Source organism: Danio aesculapii, chromosome 17 (assembly GCF_903798145.1).
Source record: "Danio aesculapii chromosome 17, fDanAes4.1, whole genome shotgun sequence".
Classification (NCBI taxonomy): domain Eukaryota; kingdom Metazoa; phylum Chordata; class Actinopteri; order Cypriniformes; family Danionidae; genus Danio; species Danio aesculapii.
Window position 1 is genome coordinate 26759461 of NC_079451.1, and position 24857 is coordinate 26784317.

Below are 24857 nucleotides of genomic sequence, written 5' to 3' on the forward strand. Positions count from 1 at the left end.
CCCAACCCTGTTCCTTGAGGCACACCAACAGTACATATTTTGGATGTCTCCATTATCTGACCATTAACTTCAGGTTTTGGAGTCTCTTCTGATGTTATGATAAGATGATTCAGGTGTGTTTGATTAGGGAGAGGTTGAAAATGTGGACTGTTGGTGTGCCTCAAGGAACAGGGTTGGGAAACACTGGTCTACAGAACAAACCATTGTCATACAATAACTTGCCTAATTACCCTAACCTGCCTAGTTACACTGCTGTAGACTATCGAAAAAAAAAACAGCTTAAGGTAATTTTTACCTTAAAATAGCTTTTAAAAAATTAAAAGCTGCTTTAATTCAAGCCGAAATAAAACAAATAAAATTTTCTCCAGAAGAAAAAATATTATCAGACACACTGTGAAAATTTCTTTGCTCTGTTCAACATAATTTGGGAAATACTTAAAAAAGAAAAGGAAAATTCAAAGGGGGGTTAATAATTCTGACTTCAACTGTGTATATATATATATATATATATATATATATATATATATATATATATATATATATATATATATATATATATATATATATATATATAAAATAAATTTGCCACATTGGCTATAGTTTCTTTATTATATCCACATTTAATTACAACTAAAGCATTGAAACTCTACTTTCACTTGTCACATTAGCAAATATTGAATAAAATTCAGGGTCAAAAAAGATCCATTGCCTCTAGGCAATAGTAAAAGAGATCTATAGTCAATAGTGGAGTGATGTATGAGGCCCCACTTCAGGTGCAAATCACTTTCAGACCAAACAGCTTTGTGTTGGTTCAAAGACCACCTGAACCTAATCCAATATTCATTCATTCATTCATTCATTTTCTTTTCAGCTTAGTTCCTTTATTAATCTGGGGTCGCCACAGCGGAATGAACCTCCAACTTATCCAGCATATGTTTTACGCAGCGGATGCCCTTCCAGCTACAACCCATCACTGGGAAACATCCATACACACTTATTCACACACATACACCACGGACAATTTAGTTAACCCAATTCACCTAGCACATGTCATTGGACTTGTGGAGGAAACCGGAGCACCCAGAGGAAACCCACATGAACACGGGAAGAACATGCAAACTCTACACAGAAATGCCACGAGGCTCGAACCAGCGACCTTCTTGCTGTGAGGCAATTGTGCTACCAACTGCATCACTGTGACGCCCTCTAATGCAATATTTACTAGATTACTTTTGCGTATATATCCCATATATCCACATATGCGCACACAAGGCCAATTGAAGGACAATCTCTCTCATCCTGCTGAATGGAGTGTTCTCCATCCGGTCTACAACAGCAGCTCAACTCTCTGACCATTAACTATCCCAGCTGTTCCCAAAGAACGTCTGATAAATCACATGTGACTTGAACCGCAAGCTCTACCTCCCCTTACTCAGACCACACCACTGCACAGACAATTATAATCCTTTTAGCTTAATAACCATGCAATGCAAATCAGCTTAATGAAAGCATATCAGGATACTGTACTTGTTAAAGACAGAATGAGTGAGAGAGAGAGAGTGAGAGAGAGAAAGAGAGAGACAGAAGGGGAGGGAAGGGGAGGGAGATGAAGGCAGCTCTTTTCTCCAGGCAGCTAATTATCTGACGGTTGTTTTCTATTCATTGCAGTTCATGGCCAGTAACCTGGTCACTCGACAATGATAGGAGAGGCTCTAGGGCCCAGAGAGGATCTCACCAAGCGTTCGGTCTCCAGAGCTTGCTCTAATTAAACAAGGTTCTATCTATATTCGTCCTTTAATCAAGCATGCTGTTTACACAGGGCTCATGGTGCTGAACACCACAAGAGGCCTGAGCTTTGTCCTCTTGTGCATTTTGGCTGTGGGAAAAGCAGGTGTTTAATACTCACTCCTTTATGTGTTCCCGTGATGACCTTTCTTAAATTATTCCCAGGGCATCTATTGTAACAGAGCCAACCGGGTACACAATATCTCTAATGTGATTTTAGGACTATTTAATTCTTTACATTGAACATTACATTGCATTTGCATGATTTTGTCCAGTACTCTTGCACTTCTATTTGATAGAATGTTAAACATCCTCCAGCTGTAACAATGTGACACTTGGGTCGGATGTCCTGATGACCCCTACATATGTGTGGATTAGAGCAGTGGTTCTCAACCACCGGGCAGCAAACCGGTACAGGTACATAGATCAATTGGTACCGGGCCACACAATAAATCATTCATTATTTCTGTTTTATTTATTGTCTGAACAATCTTTTTCTTTTTTTTTTTTTCTTTTTAAATGACCGTATTGGTCATATCTCTGTCACCTGAGCACCCAAATGTAACCCACAAGCAGCAAAATGAGTAAAATAATATGTCTTTGGAAAGTTTCTTTGCTAAGGGGAAAAGGCCCAGTGAAAGACCCACAAACTGCCAAGGACCCCTTTGTCAACAAATCAGGTGAATCCAGCATGTCTGTGCATAAAGATCAACTGCTGGAGACCGCAAATGACGGCGATCTTTAAGGGGCCTTTAGCACATCACGTCTTTTCTAGAGTTCGCGCAAGTTTGTTAATTCCAATGGAGGTGTGCAGCTTGCGTGCACAAGCGGCGTGACGAGCTCGGGCTTTCAGGACGCTCCAGTTGATTGAATTCCATGAGCGCACCACAAGTCACCTGACAAGAATTGACCAATCAGCTTCAGCTTGTATGGAATAAACACATTTCGGTAAGACTAATTATCTTAGACAAACACAGAACACCCAAACACTGCAGTGCTTTGTAATTTTCTGCATAAATAAAACTTGTACGTTATCAGAGTTACAGTTTTGTCGGCTTGTCATCCTCTGAGAAAAGGGTTGATGGTCGCCTAGCAACCTACAACCTACGAAACACGTGTATGGGTGTTTCCCAGTGTTGGATTGTGGCTGGAAGGGCATCCGCTGCGTAAAACATATGCTAGATAAGTTTGGCGGTTCATTCCACTGTGATGACTCCTGATTAAAAAAGGGACTAAGCCGAAAAGAAAATGAATAAATGAATAACAGGAAAGAATTTATTGAAATGGTTACCTTATTCAATACAGCAAGAAAATTGTTTCTCTGAATGCTGAATTTATGATGTATATAAATATATACTAAATAACTATGACTTATGAAAACAACAGAGCATATCTGACAGACCAAAATCCATATTTAGGCATCTTCAAAGCAATACAAACCACCCAGACTAAAAGTTCCTACTCTAAATAAACTGTCTCTGAATTATCAATAAAACTTTATGTAGACTTATTTAGTTATCATTTCTGTTACAATAATCTAATGAAATCTTTTATTTGCTTGTTTCCCACATTTTCCATTGAGATCATTCAGGCCCTTGGGGTTTGTGGGCCACAGCTTGAAAACCGCAATGCACTTTGCCCAAGATTTCTCTAGAGGGAATTTCCCAGGAGAAACAAAAAAATTTATAAATACTGAAGTTGCTTCAGATAAAAGTAGAAAAACTGAAACACAGTAGACCTTTTAAAGTAGGTTGTTAAATAAGTGTTAAACACTAAAGATTTCAGTGTCTCCTGAAAAGTCACTATGCAAGGTTACTTGATGCCACAGCAAAGATTCACGCTCTCTCTCTCAGTAGAAGTACAGGCAATTAGATTATTACAGGCAGCACTGATTATTAGGGCTCATAATTAATGTTGTCATTGAGGATATATTGTTTCCCCTTTGAGACTCCAGACATTTGATATCTGATATGAAAGTGATGTCCAGTGATTTGAGGTGCAGGGTACATTAAAAATGAAACTCGGATCCTGACAGTGGCCATATTGGATCTCATTAATATGAGACACTGGGCGTAGCTGCGCTGGGGACCCAGAGTAGACAAGCTGCCATTTTGAAAGGGCACATCAGAATGTGAATTGCCAACTAAGACCACCTCCTGACTCAGCTTTAGATAAGAGCCGCTGAAAGCACAAGAACGTGAGTGAGAGAGAGAACTGGGAGCCATGCACCCTTCTTGTAGAGCTGCCTAGAAACTTATCTCCAACAGTTCAGGGACCAAAGAATCTTGTAGGTGTCAGATGAATGTATCTGTGTGAATATGAAAGACATGATGTGCACGTGAGTGCAGGGTTGATGAAAACCCATTCTTGTCACATTTTTTTAAACTGTGATATTGTTGTATATTTAATAATTGTGACTTTTTTTCCTCCCTATGTTACAGAATAATTAACAATTGTGACTTGCAAATAGCAACTATTTCTATACAGCTGCAACTTTATTTTTCAAAATGTACTGTATTTCTAACAAAGAAGAATTTATTGAAACTGTTATCTTATTCAATGCAACTACAATTTTCTTTTCTCTAAATTTTGATTTTATAATGTATACATACTGTATACTGTATACACTCACGGCCATATATAAATATTTTCTTGGCACACTGTGGGCCCATTAGTACCAATGGAGCATCGTATCAACACCACAGCCTACCCGAGTATTGCTGCTGACCATGTCCATCCCTTTATGACCACAGTGTAACAGTGTAATATAACTGTGACTTATGGACTGCAGCTATTTCTCACAACTGCAAACTTCTCAAAATTATGCATTTGCTATGTATTTAATAACATTTGTAATTGTTTTACTTTAAATTTTAACTTTATTCTTCATAACTTTTTAATATTGCAATTTCAGTCATCACTATTGTCAATTTATTTCTTAAAATTGAAGCTTTACTGTACATTTAACAATTGTGAGTATTAACTCTTTTTTCCACTCAGAATTTCAATGTTTTGTCAAGTGCAATTTCATGAGTCACATCAATTTTTCATTATTATTTAAAAATCACCTCACAAATCAGATTTACTCTTTGAGTTGGTAACTGTTTTGCTTTTCAGTAAAAGTATCACAATATCTGGGAAATTGAAAGAAAATGTGCATACAGTAAAATGTAAAACTTATCTAAATAATATAATTGTAGGTACATTTATTCATATCTCACATCATCTCAAAGGCACACAGTCAAGTGGAAGTCTTTTATATATTTATTTTAAAAAGGTATCTGAAGAAAACCTTAAAAGTCTGAAGCGGTAAAAAACTGCCTGTCTAAAAGCTTGGAATTACAGACATGAACAAAGCTGCTCTAAGCAACTGCCACGACAAGTGAGCGCAATTTGCCAAAGACTGTACTAAAAGCCCTTCTCACTGAATGCTGCATTTTACTAGAACCAGACAAAGTGAGAAAAAACCCATGACCCACGACGTTTAGCCAACGTGTATCGACTGTAGCATTACTTACCATCACAATCCCAATATGACAACCATCAACCCCAAAGATATTTTCGGAAGTGTATGTTTTTCCAACATGTTAAATTTACCAGATTCCTCCAACACAAACTGATGTTATAAAATAAAGGGTGGTTTGACAAGCAACCTCCAACTCATCCAGAGGATGAAAAGAGACCTTATTAACTTATAAAAGAGGCCATCATAGACAAGATGAAAGAGAAGGAGAAAGAGCAAAGAATTAAGCAGAAATCTATGATCTTTACAAGAAAACTTTCAAGCAAAGAAAGATCTGACAGCATCCAGGATGACCGCTTCTATTTCCTCTAGCTAAAAAGACCAAAATCTAGACTTTAGAAAAGCAGAAAAAGCAAGAGGTCAGAAATTTAAAGGCACGTGATAAAGAGAAGCTCATAGTACTCTCAATGTGACGCTAAAAGTTATTTTCACACAGCGCATGACACTTTAAGCGATTTCCCTTTCAGGTGATATCTCCATTTCAGCACTTTTCCCAAAAAAAAAACAAGAGTAGGACACAACAAGGATACATTGGCCTCTTGAATATTAGCTGGGAATCTGCTATCTTGGGTGACATGGTGGCACAGAGGGTAGCACGTTTGCCTCACAGCAAGAAGGTCGCTGGTTTGAGCCTCGGCTGTGTCAGTTGGCGTTTCTATGTGGAGTTTGCATGTTCTCCCCATGTTTATGTGGTATAGGTGAACTGGGTAGGCTAAAATGTCCATAGTGTATTTGTGTGAATAAGTGTGTATGGGTGTTTCCCAGTGATGGGTTGCGGCTGGAAGGGCATCTGCTGTGTAAAACATGTGCTGGATAAGTTGGTGGTTCATCCCGCTGTGGCGACCCCGGATTAATAAAGGGACTAAGCCGTAAAGAAAATGAATGAATGAATCTGCTTTTTTTTGCATTATTGTCTTTTTATAAAAAAGAAAAACTGGTTAATTGTCATGCAGTAACAGAGGATTCTCTCTCACATTATCATTGATCAATAAAAGTTAATCTTACTTTTCTTGTACCTCAATTAATGACTTTAGTACACAGTCAATGGAGCACTGTTTGAAATTTGAGAAGTTAAAGTAATTGTTTATAATTTACAAAAAGGGTTTACATCTCAAGGTTCAGTACTAAGTCCGCTGCTCTTTAAATTGTTAATGAATGATTTGCCAAGTGTAGTCCAGATGTTGAATGTCAACTCTATGCTAATGATGTAGCAATATACATCTGTTAAGTCATTTTCTACACTTGAGCCTGCACATGACCCTTCAGAAATCAGTACAATATGCTGATATGCTACTTGAAAACTACAATTATTTAATATATATTATAATATATTATATATATTATATATACTATATACATATATATATACATATAATACATATATATATATAATACATACATATATATATATATATATATATATATATATATATATATATATATATATATATATATATATATACACATACATATATTATTATTATTAAATATATTTTATTCCAGAAATCAGGTAAGACAAAAACAGAATCCAAAAAATAAAATGAACAAGTGAATAACAGGGTGAGAATGTGGTAAAATCCGAAAATGTGGTAAAAATCAGACGAGGGCTTTTCTTTTTCTGGACGGCTTTTGTAAATCGTTGGTTGGGTTTAGGGAAGTAAGTGGGTGGGCGGGTCAATCAATAAAATTGGTTGGGTTTAGGGAAGGAGGAGGGTGGGTCAGTCGATTGGTCGGCCGGCTAGTGAGTCATCCAGCCATTCAGCCAGTCAGACAGACGCTCGGTCGACAGCGGCTTCTGGTGGGTTTACGTGAGAACAGCAGGCGTGAACGGCACTCGCGAGAGAAATTTGAGATTTGAAAAAGCTCACACAGCAGCCTCTCGTGGATTCGCGTAAACAAAAACTGCAAAAACACGTACCTCCCGGGACGTATTTAGCGGTTTCCAGAAACGTCCATGGGACTACGTTTCAGAATGAGCCTGGGTTGGAATAAAATATGCAGTTTTCCAGCAAGGCAACCCAGGTTGCTGAAATATAATTGGCTGAACTGGCATTGGGCGAGTTAAAATAACCAAAACAAAGACACGGCACGTAATTCACATTTTCAAAGCAGATTATCTGACTTCAGCATTGTTTTCCAGATAACCAAGAGTGTTCACTTAGCATGTTTCTTAAATATCTGCAAACATATTACGGTATTTTTATACTTTAGAAGAGTCAAAAACTTACATACAACACATACAAGTGTATGAGACATATTGTTCAGCATTTTTGTTCATATTGTTTATTCAATTCAATTCAATTCACCTTTATTTGTATAGCGCTTATACAATGTAGATTGTGTCAAAGCAGCTTCACATAAAAGGTCACAGTAAATAGGAACAGTGTAGTTAAGTTTGTAGTGTTTAAGTTCAGTTCAGTTTAGCTCAGTTCAGTGTGGTTTAATAATCACTACTGAGAGTCCAAACATTCTACTCTCCATATTCAAATAAGCCAATAAATGAAAAATAAAACCCACACACTGACTGGCAGAGTGTGTGTGTGTGTGTGTGTGTGTGTGTGTGATGCAGTCGCACAGCTGTAATGAGTAATTAGACCATGCAGGTGAGATAAACACACAGCTGGGTCCTCGCATTACACACTCTCACCTGAGCCACAGACTCACACTGCGTGTCATCTCTCCACGGACAGGATCTTAAATCATTTTATTGACTGGTAGGTAAAAGGCTGGGACTATGTCATGCCAAAAGTGTATGTGCGTTACTGATAGAGGAGATTAAGTGGTTGTTTGTGGTATGTGTGTGTGCGCGCGTGTGTATATTTGACAGGTGAGAGTTTCTTCTCAGTAGGGTGAATGTGAGCTAAAGAGCAAAGTGAAAGGTCATCACCACTCAACTGTCACTCAAAACCAGGGAGGCTAATCGATCTCAGAGCCCCTGGAAACCAGAGAGAAGTGCAATACTCAGTGTCCTCAGGATGCGCAATCATTCTCACTGTCAGCTTCTAAATACCGTGGGGCCAGATTCACCCAAACATACTATATAAAAAGTTTTGGCACTTAAATATATTTCACGTTCTCAAAAAAAATGAAATGTGTGTTTTCTTAATATACTTAATATGATCATATTATATTTGACCTGGTTGCAAGGAAACATTTACTGTTGTTTACATCAAAGCTTTAAAAACTATATTGATATACTTAACAAATTGAACAAAATGATTTAAACAAATAGAATAAAAACATTAATTGCTAAATATTTACTAAAAATATATTAACAAATAGCTAAAAAAGCTAAAATAAATGTAAAAAAATTACAATAGCTGCTAAATTATATTAAAAGAGCAATATCCTTAACCCTTTAACTGCCCCTACCAGAAAAAAAAACTATGTTTGGATTGCATTTCTTAACTCCTAATGTCGCTAGTTAACATACTCAGTGCTTTTTTTTCCAACACATCCCATAACTTCTGAAATATCAACCTCTATCAAATGGTTGATATGTCAGTTTATGGTAAAAGTACCAAAATGAATACATATACTATGAAAAATATAAAAATATATAGTATACAACCAATTTATTTACAAATATAATCAAAATAAAACATTTTTGAAAAATAAAATCATCTTTATATTTTGAAGTATGGCATAAAATATTTAAAAGATTCTCATTTAACATGTTTTCTTGTTGTTTTTTACAATAAAGTGTAGTCTTTTTGTAAACCAACGATGCTGTGTGTGTAAACCATTATTTAAAACAGTCACTCTTTAAATGACTTTAACAGTCATTATTTAAAACAGTCAAAATATGCTCAACCATTTGGTAGAGCGGCAGTTAAAAGGTTAAGACAAGATAACTTGAGTTTCTGAATGTTCTTTTCTTTACAAAACCAAGTTATTTAACTCCATCTTGAGAAAACTGTGACTTTCCTTCATTCTTAAATCTTATTATTATTTCAAAATGTTACCCACTACAGCATAACTCTATATATTAGGGCTGCACCGTATATCGTTTTAGCAATATTGTAATGTGTGCATCCGCAATGGTCATAACGCAACGTTGAGTCTGAATTATAGTTGAACAGAATTGTATTTAATCAGTGTATTTATACAGAATTTATATGATTTATGAAAAAAAAAAGATTTCTTTAGAATTTTTGTCCTGTTTCTAGTGCAAGTATCAACTTTTCAAAGCGAAAGCCAGATCATTTCACTTATGCCACTGACAAATAATTTTTTTGTTTCAAGGAAAAACTCTGAATTTTAACTTATTTCTTCAGATAATAAAAACAAAACAATATTTTTACTTAAGAATTTGTAGATATTTGGACTAGAAATGAGACAAAACTAAGTTAGAAAAGGTGATTATTCAATTTATGTACCTGATTACTGCTAGACTCCCCAGGAAACTATCAAACAGAGCTATTCAAATTCTTGTGAAACTGTATTCATATTTCAATATATATCGTAGAACAAATATATCGCAATATCAGATTTTTCCAAAAATGTTCAGCCCTACTATATTTGCACGTGTACACAAGTACTCTGAAGTGTAAAGAACAATTGTCATGTAAACAATGATCATCATAATAGCATAAATTTTACATTTATTATCAATTATATTACAATATTACATTTGTTATTATTATGTTTTTTTTGTGTATTATTTTGTGCTTATTTAAAATAAGTTGAAACAACATAATTCTTTTTTTGAGGGGGCAAATGAATTATTTTATGTTCATTCATTCATTTTCTTTTCGGCTTCGTCCCTTTATTATTCTGGGGTCGCCACAGCAGAATGAACTGCCAACTTATCCAGCATATGTTTTATGGAGTGGATGCCCTTCCAGCTGCAGCCCATCAGTGGGAAAACATCCATACACACTCTTTCACACACATACACTATGGACAATGTGGCTTACCCAATTCACCTATAGTGCATGTACCTGGGCTTGTGGGGGAAACCAGAGGAAACCCACATGAACACGGGGAGAACATGCAAACTCTACACTGAAATGCCAACTGACCCTGCCGAGGTTCGAACCAGCAACCTACTTGCTGGGAGGCGAACATGCTACCCACTGTGCCACTGTTGTTGGGACAACATGAATGAAATATGTGGAACCCAGCATTTTTTACAGTGTACTGTGGCAGTGTACTAACAAACACACACACACTTCATAAAATAAATGGTCCATTAAAAACACATTATGCCAAGTGCTGAATTCCGTTAAACATGTTGCACCAAAAATAGTGTGTGTACTTATTATTATTACTATTATTATAACTCAATGTCCATGAATGATTTGAGCAATTCCACCATCAGCAATTCTTCCAGAACCTCCACCAAAGTTAGAAAACTATATGTCAGGAATTTATTTTCATGAAGCCAGCCCCTAGACCAATACTTTTCAAAAATAAAGCTACAAAAGCTGTCATCTTTTCAAAAGCGACACTTTTATACATGTAGGCCCAAAGATAAACACTAATATGCACCTTTAAGATACAAATATGGAACCTCACAGGTACAAACCGTTTTAAAAGTGGCAGCTTTTGTGCGGTACCATTATTCCTATGTATGAGTGAATGACAGAAGTTAGTCCCGATAATAGCTGTTTATAAAATTCATCTCCGGTAGCTGCGATCAAACCGAGGATTGCTTGAACGAGGAATCGAATGAAAATGTCTGAGCTGGACAGATGATGACAGCTGGCCTTCACGCTTGATAACATAAATCAAGTTCTGCTACATTCATACATCAATGTCTGCTGATCCAGCTTGCCAGTGTGACACAAACACCCTCAGCATGTTAGCACATATGTCCTCAGCACATTCCCACACAAGTTTTCCTCCACTGGATTCCCATTCCAAGAGGTGCCTGTATTAGCCTTCAGTTTGACTGAAAGGCAAGGAAAAAGATTCTAAACGAACTAAAGACACAGAGCAGGGAAATCAGCACTTTAAAGCCCTGGCGATAGACTCCACAGAAATGGAAATCCCGCACCTGCAGCTATATCTACAGTGTTTGTTGATGTCAAAGCCTCATGAGAAGGTCTGACGGTATTGGGAAACATCTCAAGCAAATGGATTGGAGAGAAAGATAAAGAAGGACAGCGTGGTTAATCGATTGCTGAGAGATCTCAGTCACTCACTCACCTTCCTGTACCGCCTGGAAGGGGTTGTTGGGCTCGATGAGCTTGATAGAATGGGTAATCCTCTCGCTCTGGAGGATGTCGTCGTTCAGACTCAGGTCTGAAATGGCGAGTTGAAAAACCTCATCGTCCCGTATGGCGTTCTGCTCGAATATAGCTCCTGTTAGATGAAAGAGAATGTGCGTTATTAAAATATCACTCTGAATGAAAGCGGTTCTTCTAAACTTCATTATTAAATGACGGAAAGATGAAGAGGATGGAAATTCATACCATGTGTCAAAAATATATATATTATTCACATTTTTCTGCATATGACTACTAGGGCTGTGCGATTTGAGGAAAATATCTAATTGTAATTTTTTTTTGCAGATATTGCGATTTCGATTTGATTTGCGCTTTCATTTTGTAGTAAAGCTTCAGCTCAATAATCTGTATCATAGCTTCTTACTGCTAAAGTGAGTGTTAGTTAAAAAAAAGATATTAACTCCAACATTTATTTGTTTTTAAATATTCTGAAATTAAACCCTCATTTCTCTCTAGAGCAAACTTTAAACACAAATGACCTTACCTTTCTGTAAACAAGTTCAACTCAAATTAGGGAGATAGTGTAGCTTATTATACAAACAAAAAAAGTGGTACTGCAACATGGCAAAAATATGTGAGGCAGAAGTGTATTTCTCCTATCCAGCATTTAGATGAATTATTTAAATCTCTCTTTGGTCACTGAAGGTATTGTGTCTTTAGCGAGGTAGTGAGCGTTATGGTGTTAGTTATCTCTTGGTGCCTTCGTGATGTTTTCCATATAGTGTAATAGCTGCAAACAACTCTGAAACTGTAGTTTGCTGTTGTTTGCTACTAGATTGAGTGTCTAGACCCCTGTGGTGCATTTTTTGGTGCTGGTTGTTGTATTTCCTCATGCGGTGGCAACAATTCTGCGAAAGCTCTTACAAACGACCTGTTTTTGTTTGGTGTCTGTGACTTTGAAACCAAGATATTCCGATATTACCGACATGCTGATTTTCTTTGATATTAACTAGTCTGTTAATGCTTCTGAAGCGGCAGACGCCATCATCTTACTTGTCTGCGCTTTTCGGTTTGTTTGTTTTTTTTACTGTGGGTGTTCCGCATAGTTTAGTTGCGCTATTCTGATCGGGCAGAACGAAAGTGTGCTCTCTCAATTGGCTATTAAGGCTGTCACACAGAGACGGCAGTCACGCATTTGCTCTAGGTGGGGGAAATTAGATAATATATATTTCATATCGCAGCCTCTTGCGATTAGCTAATCACAATGATCAAACTGCAATTGTGATTCGATTTCGATTAATCACACAGCTCTAGTGAAAACGGTGTTTCAATTTTTGCGTTGACCTTTCGTGGAGTTGCGTGGAACTTTCTTTCAAAATAACTGAGACAAATCATCTTGAATAATAAGGTTGTGCTACAAATATATAGAGAAATCACAAGTATATGTGTCTTTCAAGTTTACTGTTTTGTTATTCTGGATTATTTTTAATATTATTTCCAAATGATACAGTAAAATCATCCATACCTGTGATTTTGCAGCAGATAAACTTTTTTTTAAGTTTTTGAAGTTATTTCTTGTCTATTAAAACACCAATTTGTTAATTTTAGTATGTTTTAGTCAATGCTATCTCACTGCAATTCATAACTTTTTGATTTAGTGGGTAATTCGCATAACTTCATACAATCTCATTCGTACATTTTAGTACAATTTGCGTATACCCCAGAGCAGTTGGGGTTGGGGGTGGGGTTGGGTGCCACACCCAGTGGTGTAACGTAACATATTGCAAAAACTCAAATTACTGTAATTGAGTAGTTTTTCCTCAGGAATTGTAATTTACTAAGCAGTTTTAAAATGTTACTTTCCTCTGAGTACACTTTTAGTGCTGTATCGGTACTTTTACTCTACTCTTTACTTAAACCTAAGTCACTACTTTATTTTTTCTCATCTATGGGGATTGGTTGAGTATAAAAATAAGACCTGCAATTAATACAATTCAATCAAATCACACATAGAATGTAATTCGCATTATACTGAACTACCTGAAGACATGGGTGCTTTATAAATGCAGCTTCACCAGCATGGACCACGCCACACTTTGAGCTAGACTTTATTTTAGGGATGAAAGGGATATTAAGGGAACTGTGGGATGAAGGGGAACGGAAGTAAGAGTATAAACGGTGAACAGGTAGGTAGGTTGATCAGGCATCCTACGATGATGCCCAGAGACTCAAGAGTTAGGTTTCTGTCTCTGTAATATTTTGGTAAAGTGATTGGATTCCCTGATTCAACCTAGGAGGGAAGAGAGGGTTATAAAGATTGTTAATGGGAAGCAAGAAAATAGAAAGAGGGAGGGTGGTTTCGAGAGAAAGAGAAGAACAGTGCTAGACGGCTGGTCTGCCTTAAATAAGTTTTAGGGAGTAGGTGTTTGGTTAAGGAGGCAAAGTGAGGCGTGGTTCAGCTGCCGAACCTTTGTTAACAAGTTAACTCTATAAACTATTTGAAGCATTAATAGTGTTCAAGAAGATGTCCAAAATCTTTACATACAATGACCCAGAGACTGTTTAGACTGTATGTCACTAATGAGAAGATGAAGGATGTTTACTGTATGATGACTGAAATCGCCAAATGGCCTTAAACTAGATCTAAATGCACTACAGAATGCTACGTTTACACATCCCTACACAAATTGCATGTAAACACATCAACCTTTTACAGCATAATACTCACTACTCACTACTCTTGAGAACTTTTAAAAGGGTTATTTTTTACTTATACTTTGAGTAATTTTTACAACAGATACTTTTACTCTGCATGCACTCATAAGAATTAGCCACTAAACCGACAAAATGTGAAATAGTTGTGTTTTCTCATGAGATCAGGCTGGTTTTATTATGTTTTAGTATGAGCAGAATAATGACTCCTCATTGTCCCCAGTTCTTTAAAAAACTTCCCTGATTTTAGTTTAAAGAAAGTTACTCCCAAAGCATCATGAGGCATAGGAAAAAGTGGATAGCTTTTCAGGTTACCTAGACATAACATATTTACCACCAGATACAATTTACAGCAACTTCTTCACCTGTCAATAGCCAACAGCATTTCAGCACCATGGAGAGCGCACGTGCTGGAAGTGCTGTAAATATTCTATACGCATCCCTAATTTGTCAAGGGCGTTTCACAGCCTGTAGAAACACAGTTGGTTGTAAGCCTAGGGGATGATCTTTCATGTCAAGGGGATCTTATACGTGACGAGCTGCATCCATGGCAAATTTGAGCTGTTGTTAGAGTTCTCTGTCTCCTTGAAAAGTCATAAAATTTGGAAAGTGGACAGAGCATTCAAAACATCCCAGACTGATGAATGGAATGGGCAAATGATAATGGGAAAATGCTCCTAATGCATGGCTACTTACAAAATAAATAACTCTCTATGAAGTATTGATTTAAGAAAGTTGTTTTAGCATCCTGCTGGTAGATTAGCTTAAAGCTTCTACAAATGAAAACAATCAGTCTAACAGCAAGACAACCACTGATGCAATATTGCGAATAATAATACTAATTCCACTCATTTGCATTACAAATGTTTAGAATGGCAAAAGGCTTTAAAAGTTGCATTGATATGAAAAGAAAGAGTTCTGTTGCCATGGTCAATGGCAGCATAAATGAGAGAACATTATTGAGTGTCATGGTTCAATGTCTGGAACAGTGTAATTTTAGTATTATCAAGTATTGCCACCATTTTTATTAATGGTATATCAATTTATTTTTGTGTCTCTTTTATATATATTATCAGGTTATTAGTCTGGCGGCACAGTGGCTCAGTGGTTAGCACTGTCACCTCACAACAAGAAGATCGCTGGTTCGATTCCAGGCTGGGCCAGTTGGCATTTCTGTATGGAGTTTAGCATGTTCTCCCCGTGTTCGCATGGTTTTCCTCCGGGTGCTCCTGTTTCCCCCAGTCCAAAGACATGTGGTATATGTGAATTAAATAAACTAAATTGGGCATAGTGTATGAGTGTGTGTAAATGAGTGTCTATGGATGTTTCCTAGCACTGGGTTGCAGCAAGAAGGGTGTCCACTGTGTATAACTTTTGCCGGAATAGTTGGGGGTTTATTATGCTGTGATGACCCCTGAAAAAGAGACTAAACCAAAGAAAAATAAAATGAATGAAGTATTAATAATTTGGTCGTGTGGTTTTGTAATTTCTATTAGCTTTATAAAATCTGTCTACATAGCTTTGATTTAAATGTGTATTTCTGATGTGTGCATGAGCAGAAACTTCTCTATTTGTGTCATTTTAAAAACATTCATTCATTTATTTATTTTCGGCTTAGTCCCTTCAATAATCAGTGATTGCCACAGCGGAATGAACCACTAATTTATCAATGTGTTTTACGCAGCGGATGCCCTTCCAGCTGCAACCCATCACTGGGAATCAGCCATACACTTATTCACACACATATGGACAATTTAGCTTACCCAATTCACCTATACCACATGTCTTTGGAGTGTGGGGAAAAGTGGAGCACCCGGAGGAAACCCACACCAACATGGGGCGAACATGCAAACTCCACACAGAAATGCCAATTGACCCAGCTGAGACTTGAACCAGCGACCTTCTTGCTGCGAGGTGACAGCGCTACCAACTGTGCCATCGTGCTGCCATTTTAAAAACAAAATAATTAAAAGAAAATTCAAAGAAAACTGATTAAATCAAACTACAAACTTACTTCGACACATCTATTGAGCCTATAATATAAAATACAACTTATTTTCAAACTTTATTATCACAACAGTGTCATTGTGATTTCTCACTCTGTCAACATGATGCTGGTGAACTGGAAGGTTTATGTCAACATCCATAGCACTATGACCAGATTCTTTCAACACTGCTGTCATTTTTGTTGTGTGCTTCTTTTGTTGTTGTGACGAAACACGCATAGTGCCTGGATGTTTGTTAATTGGATCCCAGCAAAGGTATTTACAAGTTAATTTTACTCCTGAACAAGTAAAAAGTTGGCTGCAGTTCACACAAAAGCCTATGTGGAATTCAGAAACCAGTGGGTCACTAATTACTGAATTCTACATATGCCCTATAATGCCTACTTCAACTAACAAATCTGATTTTAGTTTTATGGCTTAAGTTTTTTGTTCTGTGGTTTTCACATTTACATAGGACAGTAGAGAGTAGACAGGAAAGCATGGGGAGCAGAGGGGAAGGATCAGCATAGGATCTCGAGGCCGGAATCCAACTTGTGTTGCCGTGAACACCGGAGTGGCATGTGTCGACGCACTAACCACTACGCCATTGGCAGTGACTTATGGTTTAAATTTAGTTGACTACACCAACCCTGTTCCAGAGGGTCATGTTCTAAACATTCGTTCATTAATTTTCCTTCCCTTAGTCCCTAAATTTGTCAGGGGACGCCAAAGCGGAATGAACCACCAACTTATCCAGCATATATTTTATACAGTGGATGCCCTTCCAGCTGCAACCAAGTACTGGTAAACACGCATACACTCTCATATGCACACACTCATACACTACAGCCAATTTAGTTTATTCAATTCACCTATAGCGCATGTTTTTGGACTGTGGGGGAAACCGGAGCACTCGGAGGAAACCCACATGAACACAGGGAGAACATGCAAACTCTATACAGAAATGCCAACTGACCCAGCGGGGACTCGAATCAGCGACCTTCTTCCTGTGAGGCGACACTGCTAACTACTGAGCCACCGTGTCGCTCATTGTTCTAAACATAAAACTGTATTATTTTGTTGTTTACGGATGAATCCTTGACATAATATTGCATAGACTGATTTAAACGTTGACTTCAAATTACTGAGTAACCCATAAAGTGCTGTTTCGCTAACAAGCCCTTGACACGAGGAAATACAGCTTAGTATTAAATCAGAATGTGTCTGGACACAATCAATAAGGCTGATTTGTGCAGGACTATAAACAGTGACCCACCGATGATATGACATATTGAGATCAAGGCGACAGTGATAAATGCACAGAGCAGCCAGCTTGAAGTGCCAAAGGTGTAGGAGAAGCAAATAGGGCTTTATTTATTTACATGCACTGTTAGCCATCAACAAACAGCCACTGAGGCTTCATGCCGTGCACTGAAGCAACAAAAGTATGCTTGTATTAATCACTTTGCCAACACACGCGGGTCAAAGACAACTGAGGATGTTTAAGGTTATAGAAAGGAGAAAGCTTTTTAAAGTCATGTTTAAATAAACTGTACAAAGCATTTTTACACAATGTGCATCTATGGCAAATCTGAATTGTTTTGATCAGTTTCCTGTGTCCTTAACATTCTCAGAAAATTCTGAAGCCTGAAAGGCCATACAAAATATCCCAGGCTGACGAATGTAATGGAACAATACTGGATAAAGGATAATGTGGGACAATGCATAATGCATGACTACTTACATGAATAACTGGATATTAATCAAAAATTAGTTTGATTAAACGAGTCGTGAGGAAATCAAGGTTAAAAATGGTATAATACTTCCATACTTCCCTACTTTTAAATATACTTCCCATATGTTACATACTGAATATATATATATATATATATATATATATATATATATATATATATATATATATATATATATATATATATATATATATATATATATATATATGAATAAATGTATTTTATTTCATCCAAATTTTAAGAATAAACCTTTAGACAAAAAATATGATTACTTTAAAAAGGGGGATAAGAATCAACTCATTTGCCTATACAGTAAATACATAACTACAAGATCATCTATCACCTAAAATCACTTAGAATTCAGATGTGAGCTATCCAAAAAGAACAAAGGTAATAAAATCACTCAGACCAAAATATAAAATGTGTAGCAATAAAACCTGAGAAGAATTCTAAGCGAACACTATCAGGCAATTAACAAGAGGTTACAGCATGAAATAACTGCATTCAGTAAAGGTTAATTTTGTTAGAAGTGAACGTTTATCTTTTGAAATTGTGTATGCTTCAACGTTTGGGGCTTAAATCGTCCTTCTTAAAAACCCAGCCTTCAAATCCAATTTGAGTGATCTTGGTGCTGAGGAGAACAGTCAAGCGCACCGGATGATGGAGAACGTCCACTGCATACAAAAGAGAGGCTCCCTACCAACACAAGAGCTCCAGAGACGCCGGATTCATAAAGGGTTATGGATAATCCCAAAAATATGACAATGGCCTGCCATTTAGCCAAATAAGAGCACATTGCTTTAAGTATCGCATTAAGGAGTGTTTTGAGCAAGTATAACCCATTCAGGTCTGCCAGCTATCCAATTCAGTTCCCAGCGTAAGTTACCGGAGACTACGGAATGCAGCATACTGACACAAGCCTGTCAAACTGGCGAATACAAACGATTTATACAACAAAACAAGCGTCAGAGAGGAGGCTTATATCATTTACACCAAGAAAACATAAGAACAAGTTGAAGTTGAGTTAAGAACACCGAGCGTGGACGAGAAGAGACTTGTCGCGCGCTCAGTACCTCATTGAACAGAATTAAAATTTCCGTCACGTTCAACAGAAAGTTCAGGCTTAAGGCTGGGGAGGGGTGGACCGGAGTTAACCCTGAAACAGACCGACAATAAACGTCTCGATTTGATTATACGTCTATCTAAAAGCATTCGTGAAGCTAAAGCGTTCGCCACCACCTGAAAAGCACTTTGTGAACCTGTTTGCCGGCAAGTTTATGGCATTTGTCAAAAGGCAAACAGCTCAGGGAAGCCAAAACGCCATCTATCAAGTCAAACCTACACGCTTGCGAGTTTAAAACACAATGCGCTTCCGTGATTCAGCGCATCTGTCCGAGTCCGTGCTTACCGATGTGAATAATGGAGTCCGCGCGAGCTGAGCGGCACTGCAGGATCCATAAGGAGAGGCTGATCACGAGCAACTCCATCTCCAGTTCTCGCCCCGGTGTATCATCCACGCGTCCGCGTCGCTTCAAAAATCCACTTCCAGAAAGAAAAAGAGCGTGCGCGCGAGCGACTGTGGAGATCAAGGATGCGTCACTTCTATCTTTCTCCGAGATCTATTAAAATTGAAAGTGAGAAAGGATATTCGCGGGAAAAAAAGAGAAGCTCTCAGGGGAAGGAAAGCAGAAAAGGAGGGGTAGGAGAGCAAGGGAAACGACGGGGGTACCACGGTCAGAGGCAAAGCAACGAGTCCGCGCGCTCCAGCTCTCAGTGTGGTTTGGATACTGCTAACTGCAGCTCTGAGAGACCCCCCCTCTCTCTCTCCCTCACTCTCTCGCCCTCTCAATGCTCGCAGTCTTTCGCGTTTCGCTGCACCACGTGACCGAAGAATCGAAAGATCGGAACGGGTACGGTAAAAACCAAGGAGAAATGAAATCCGCGCGCGCCGGAGAGAGTCGCCGCAGCGGAGTGGCGACGGGCGGTCTAGCGCAGCCCTTCACCTGTGATGTTCAGCTGAGCACCAGGAAGGGAATTTTCCTCAAAGACTTATTGCTAGACTAAACTATTCTTTTCCTACAGAGAAGCACAAACCTTCACTCTGTCGCCTATCTGAACTCAGGGCTGCTGGAGGGAAGCAAAAGTTGCCGGTGCGGACGGTTAAAATTCTCCAAAGAAGTTCGGCGCGCCGACAGCGACTGCAGAAGTGGGGGTAAAGAGAAAAAAGACAGCTGTTTACCGGTGGATATTTAGCCCGGTAGCACCCTGATAAAAGAAAAGAAGCGGAGCCTGTAGGAACCACGGAACGAAGGAAAACAAGTGGGTGATTGAGCCTGAATGACTGTGAATAGTGAATGAACTGGCTAACGTCAAATACTCAGGCGAATATGCATTTTCACAATAAAATGTTTCACACATAAGGTGAGTTGTTCGACTGTAGTCTGGCATCAGCTCGTGGAACAAATGATTTTTCTCCTCAAAGAAAAACACCTCCATGGGACTCACGTTTCTTGCAGAAATTTACCGACATACTTTTTTGACATTTTTCTCCATGCAGGATTAAGAATGATAACCTTCACCTTACAATTAAAGGATATTTCTTGAACCGAAACTAACAGAAATATCTCTTAATTGTTTGGTGAAGGCTGTCAGGTCGTCAGCGCGGATGAGTCGGACATGGACAGCGCCACAGCGCCCCCCTGGTGATTCGGACGAACTGCCTGTCGCGGTGCTCTCAGAACCACTACAGATCATTTAATAATGAACTACGCAGAATTTTTACTTCTGTATGCACTGAATGTATTATAAAGGTCATTGACGTGTTTTTAAGTAAATGCCTGTTTAATTTTGTTTCATTTTAGTTTCCTCAGGTAAATATATAAAGCATATTTATTCCATTATTTTGCTTCACTTAAAATAAGCTACCTTATTTACTAAATTATAGCTTAATAATGATTAACCAAACAGATCTCATTACAATAGATCCAGTCTCGTAGATTTTTCACATCAGTAAATTTAATCTTGGATGTGCTGAGTATGAAAATGTGTTAATATTGACAAACATGTTTATTAACAAATATTTAACATAAATTATGTAAACTAATGGTGCTAATTTGAAAGCATTTGTGGCATAGTATATTCAGTTCAATTCAAGTTTAATTGTGCAGCACTTTTCACAATAATTATTGTTTCAATTGTCTACATTAATGCAATTTAAAATAATGCCTAAACATTAAACCCATATGATAGAATCCATTACTAAACATACACCTTAGTTTTTTTATATTCTTTTCTGTTGTACAATGTGTGTAACTTCTTTATGTAGAGTTCAGTAGGCTATCTTTTAAATAGTTTGCCTTGGATCAGATTTTTAAAGAAGAAATTAATAGTTTTATTCAGCAAGAATGCATCAAAAGCGACAGTAAAGTGTAATGTTACAAACATTTTAAATAAATGTCATTTAGCTTTCTACTCAAAGAAGCCTGAAAGAAAATCCATTGTTTCAAAAAATATTAAGCAAAACTGGAAATAATAAGAACCAACAAATCAATCATTTCTAAAGGATCACGTGACACTGACGACTGGAGCGATGACTGCTGAAAAATAAGCTTTCCCATTTCAGGAATAAATTACATTTGAAAATATACGTGGAAGTCACCTTATCCATGCAAGCCTTTGCTGTCGCTTAAAGATTAGAGAATCAACTAATGTTTTGGGTTTGTTTGTTTTTTTATTGTATTGTTTCATGTTGTTTTTTTAACACAAAATTGTAGCATTGAATTAGCTTAACTTGTATTTAAATCAGACAGGCGTTTCGTCCCCATATGTAGAAAAGCACTCTCCCTCTTAATCTAATCAGCAACTAAAGCCTGTGGAGGTGGATATGTGGTTGTAATCCGAACTAATGATAATGAAGGGTTTCCTTGTGTTTGCTGAAGCATGTGGTTAGTACTGAATGCGATTCAGTGCTGATAGTTAATGGGACCCTCCATCTTAGAGCCTCTAGGTTGGATTAGTGTACTAATCTGTGTTTGGGCTCCACACTCCAGTTAGACTCTGGGTGTTAACATAACAAGAAAGAACAGTGCATGTCACAAATTATTTGGCGAGTACTAGACTCATGCTGCTGCAGGGACTTCAAAGAGGGGGTGGAGGAAAGAGCAAAGAGCAGAAACCAGTCAGCAGTACAACAAAAACATCATTTTTATGATTTCAATCAAATTTGTAAGGTAGTTTAATCACAAGGTTCAATCACATGTTTAAGGTTGCGTCAGCAATTCAAAGGTTATAAAAATGATAATTGCTCGAAATGAGAAAGATCCGCTAAATATATGATCATATTGACCACAAAATCCAGTCATTTATATAAGAATCATTCATTCATTTTTTTCAGCTTAGTCCCATTATTAATTAGGGGTTGCCACAGCTGAATGAACCGCCAAACTATCAAGCATATGTTTTACACAGCGTATGCCCTTCCAGCTGCAACCCATCACTGAGAAAAACCCATACACTCTCCTTTAAGTGACTCACAGCAGCAAATCGACAAGTGACCGTTCATTTCAACGGAGAGCAAGCAGCTTCCACCGACCTTCGTCTTCACAAGCGATTGCGAATGTTGGCGACCAGGTCGGCATGTCGAGCAATGCGACAAAGTTGAGAATCCTTCAACTTTATGCAAATCAAGCGTGACTTCTTGAGCGACAGCCAATAAGAACACCAGTAGAGCTCACGTAATACTCCATGTAATCCAAAGGCTGGTGGTATTCGTGCTGTATATACCTACACAGACCTGTGTTGGCAGCAGGTCGCCACCAAGAGCGACAGACAGCTACAAAGTCGCTGCTAGTCTGAATGAGACACCATAGACACACATTCACACACATACACTGTGGATAACTTAGCTTACCCAACTTACCTATAGCACATGTCTTTGGACTTGTGAGTGAAACCAGAGCTCTCGGAGGAGAACATGCAAACTTCACAGAAATGCCAACTGATCCAGCAGAAGCTCGAACCAGTGACCTACCCACAGTGACCTACCCACTACCCACTGCACCGGCCTATATAAGAATCACATAATCTGAATTTGCGCTTGAGGGTGACAGATTTCAACACCCAAATTATCCAATGCATTCGTGATGGACATGCTGGGTTCAATTTTTACAGCAAGCTGCTTGGTTTGAACGTAACTTCTATGTGAGCTGTGCTTTATACTGTAAAACATAAGTGCAGATAAATACCTTTTCTGCTTTCAATATTGACATAACTTATATTCTGAATTCTTGAAAGTTTGACACAGAATAAGTTTTTCCATTCCATTTTGCTACTGTATCATCTTTCTTTCTTTCTTTGTAAAGGCACTGAAGGATGTGTTTGACCACTGAGCATGTGTCTCAATCATTTCAAATGGTGTTCTGAGAATCACAGGTTAAAAGAAATACTATGTTAAAAAAGCACTTTTCAAGGTCTTGCACTTTTTTCCCCTATTCCACTGCTCCCGTTCCAATTTACAGACAAAAAGCTTAGAAAAATAAAAGACAAAGCCCTGTTCACACCAAGCACAATAACTGTAACTTCAGAGGTGATCCCAATCCATGTGCTATTTCTTTATTAAATTGCAGTTTATTGATTGCAGTGTGGAATGTTGGACTCTTGCTGCACTGCCACATAACTATAGTTTAATTTTTAGTTACCAGAACAGGTGAACAGGTCTGTAGGTTTGCGACTGCTTTGTAAATGTGAATAATTTGAATAAATATAAATACTGTCATCTGAATTTGTATGGAACAAACAAACAAACCAACATTTCACTCTCCTTTACTTGTTCAGGCCATACAATCTTTGCAGTCTGCTTTTAATATTGTTCAGTCTCGTCTTGGCATGGGCCAGTATAAGATTCTGACGGTATGATAACCTTGGATAAAAATATCACGGCATCACGGTATTGTGCTCACTGCGCTAAAATATATTCTTTTTAAATGTCTGGGTAAAAAACTTACTTTTTTTCCCCTTTGAAAACAATATATTCTATTTTTTTTTTAAGATTTTTGATATTTTGGAGCAGTAAACATGTCAGGCAAAATAATTTAAATGAATTATAGACTTCTTCATTTGTTTTAAAAACACAGGTTTCTTTGCAATTTAAATCTGAATGTTTGGACATTTTTTTTCTGCTGGAGATACTGTTTTCCTAAAAAACATAAAAAAAAATGTAAAAATTCTTACACATACCTTAGAAACGGTATTACAGAAAATTTTGGCAGTTTTAAAATCTTGACTTTTCCAAACCGTGGTATACCTTGAAAACGGTTATTGTTCCATGCCTATTCTCGTCTTCAGGATCTAACATTGGTTTTAAATGTAGATAAAACTAAATTAATGCTTTTCACAAATTATTCCACCCCTGTGCAGAACCAACCATTAATTACCACCGCCCAAGGTGAACAAATAAATTTAGTGTCCAGCTATAAGTATATTTAGGCTTTTTACTCGATCAGGAGCTTTCCTTCAAAGCACACGTAGCAAATTTGGTTAGAAAACTGAGAGTTAAGCTTGGGTTTTGCTGTCAAAATGCATCCTGCTTTTCTCTTAAAGCTCGTAAAAAATTGGTGTCTGCAACATATTTACCATTGATTATCACAGCGCTCTGAGGTTTGTAACAGGCTGTCAGAGACTAACTGACCATTGTGGACTGTATGCAAAAGCTGAGTGGCCTTCTCTGAATGTAAGAAGGTACACCCACTGGATGACTCTGGTCTACGAGGCTCTCCACAAGGGTCTGGTGCCTTTATACCCAAGTTCCCTTCTTCATAAGTCAAAAAGCCAGTATGCCCTACGTTCAAGTGAATCTTATCATTTGACTGTTTCCCAGGTTCAAACTGAAATGGGGAGGCAAACCCTTAGTCATGCCGCCCCCTCATCC

At 37.7% G+C, this 24857-nt stretch overlaps 1 protein-coding gene across 2 annotated transcripts in view; it reads right to left on the reverse strand.

Annotated features, from left to right (window-relative positions):
• Positions 1-19695, reverse strand: part of grid1a (glutamate receptor, ionotropic, delta 1a) — a 435683-nt gene extending 415988 nt beyond the window's left edge. For both annotated transcript variants that reach the window (XM_056477338.1, XM_056477339.1), the window contains exons 1-2: positions 19341-19695; positions 11462-11617 (exon numbers count right to left, since the gene is read on the reverse strand). In XM_056477338.1, the coding sequence (XP_056333313.1) occupies positions 11462-11617; positions 19341-19419 (235 nt within the window). In that variant the 5' untranslated portion in view covers positions 19420-19695. The remainder of the gene's footprint in view (positions 1-11461; positions 11618-19340) is intronic.
• Positions 19696-24857: the final 5162 nt, after the last annotated feature.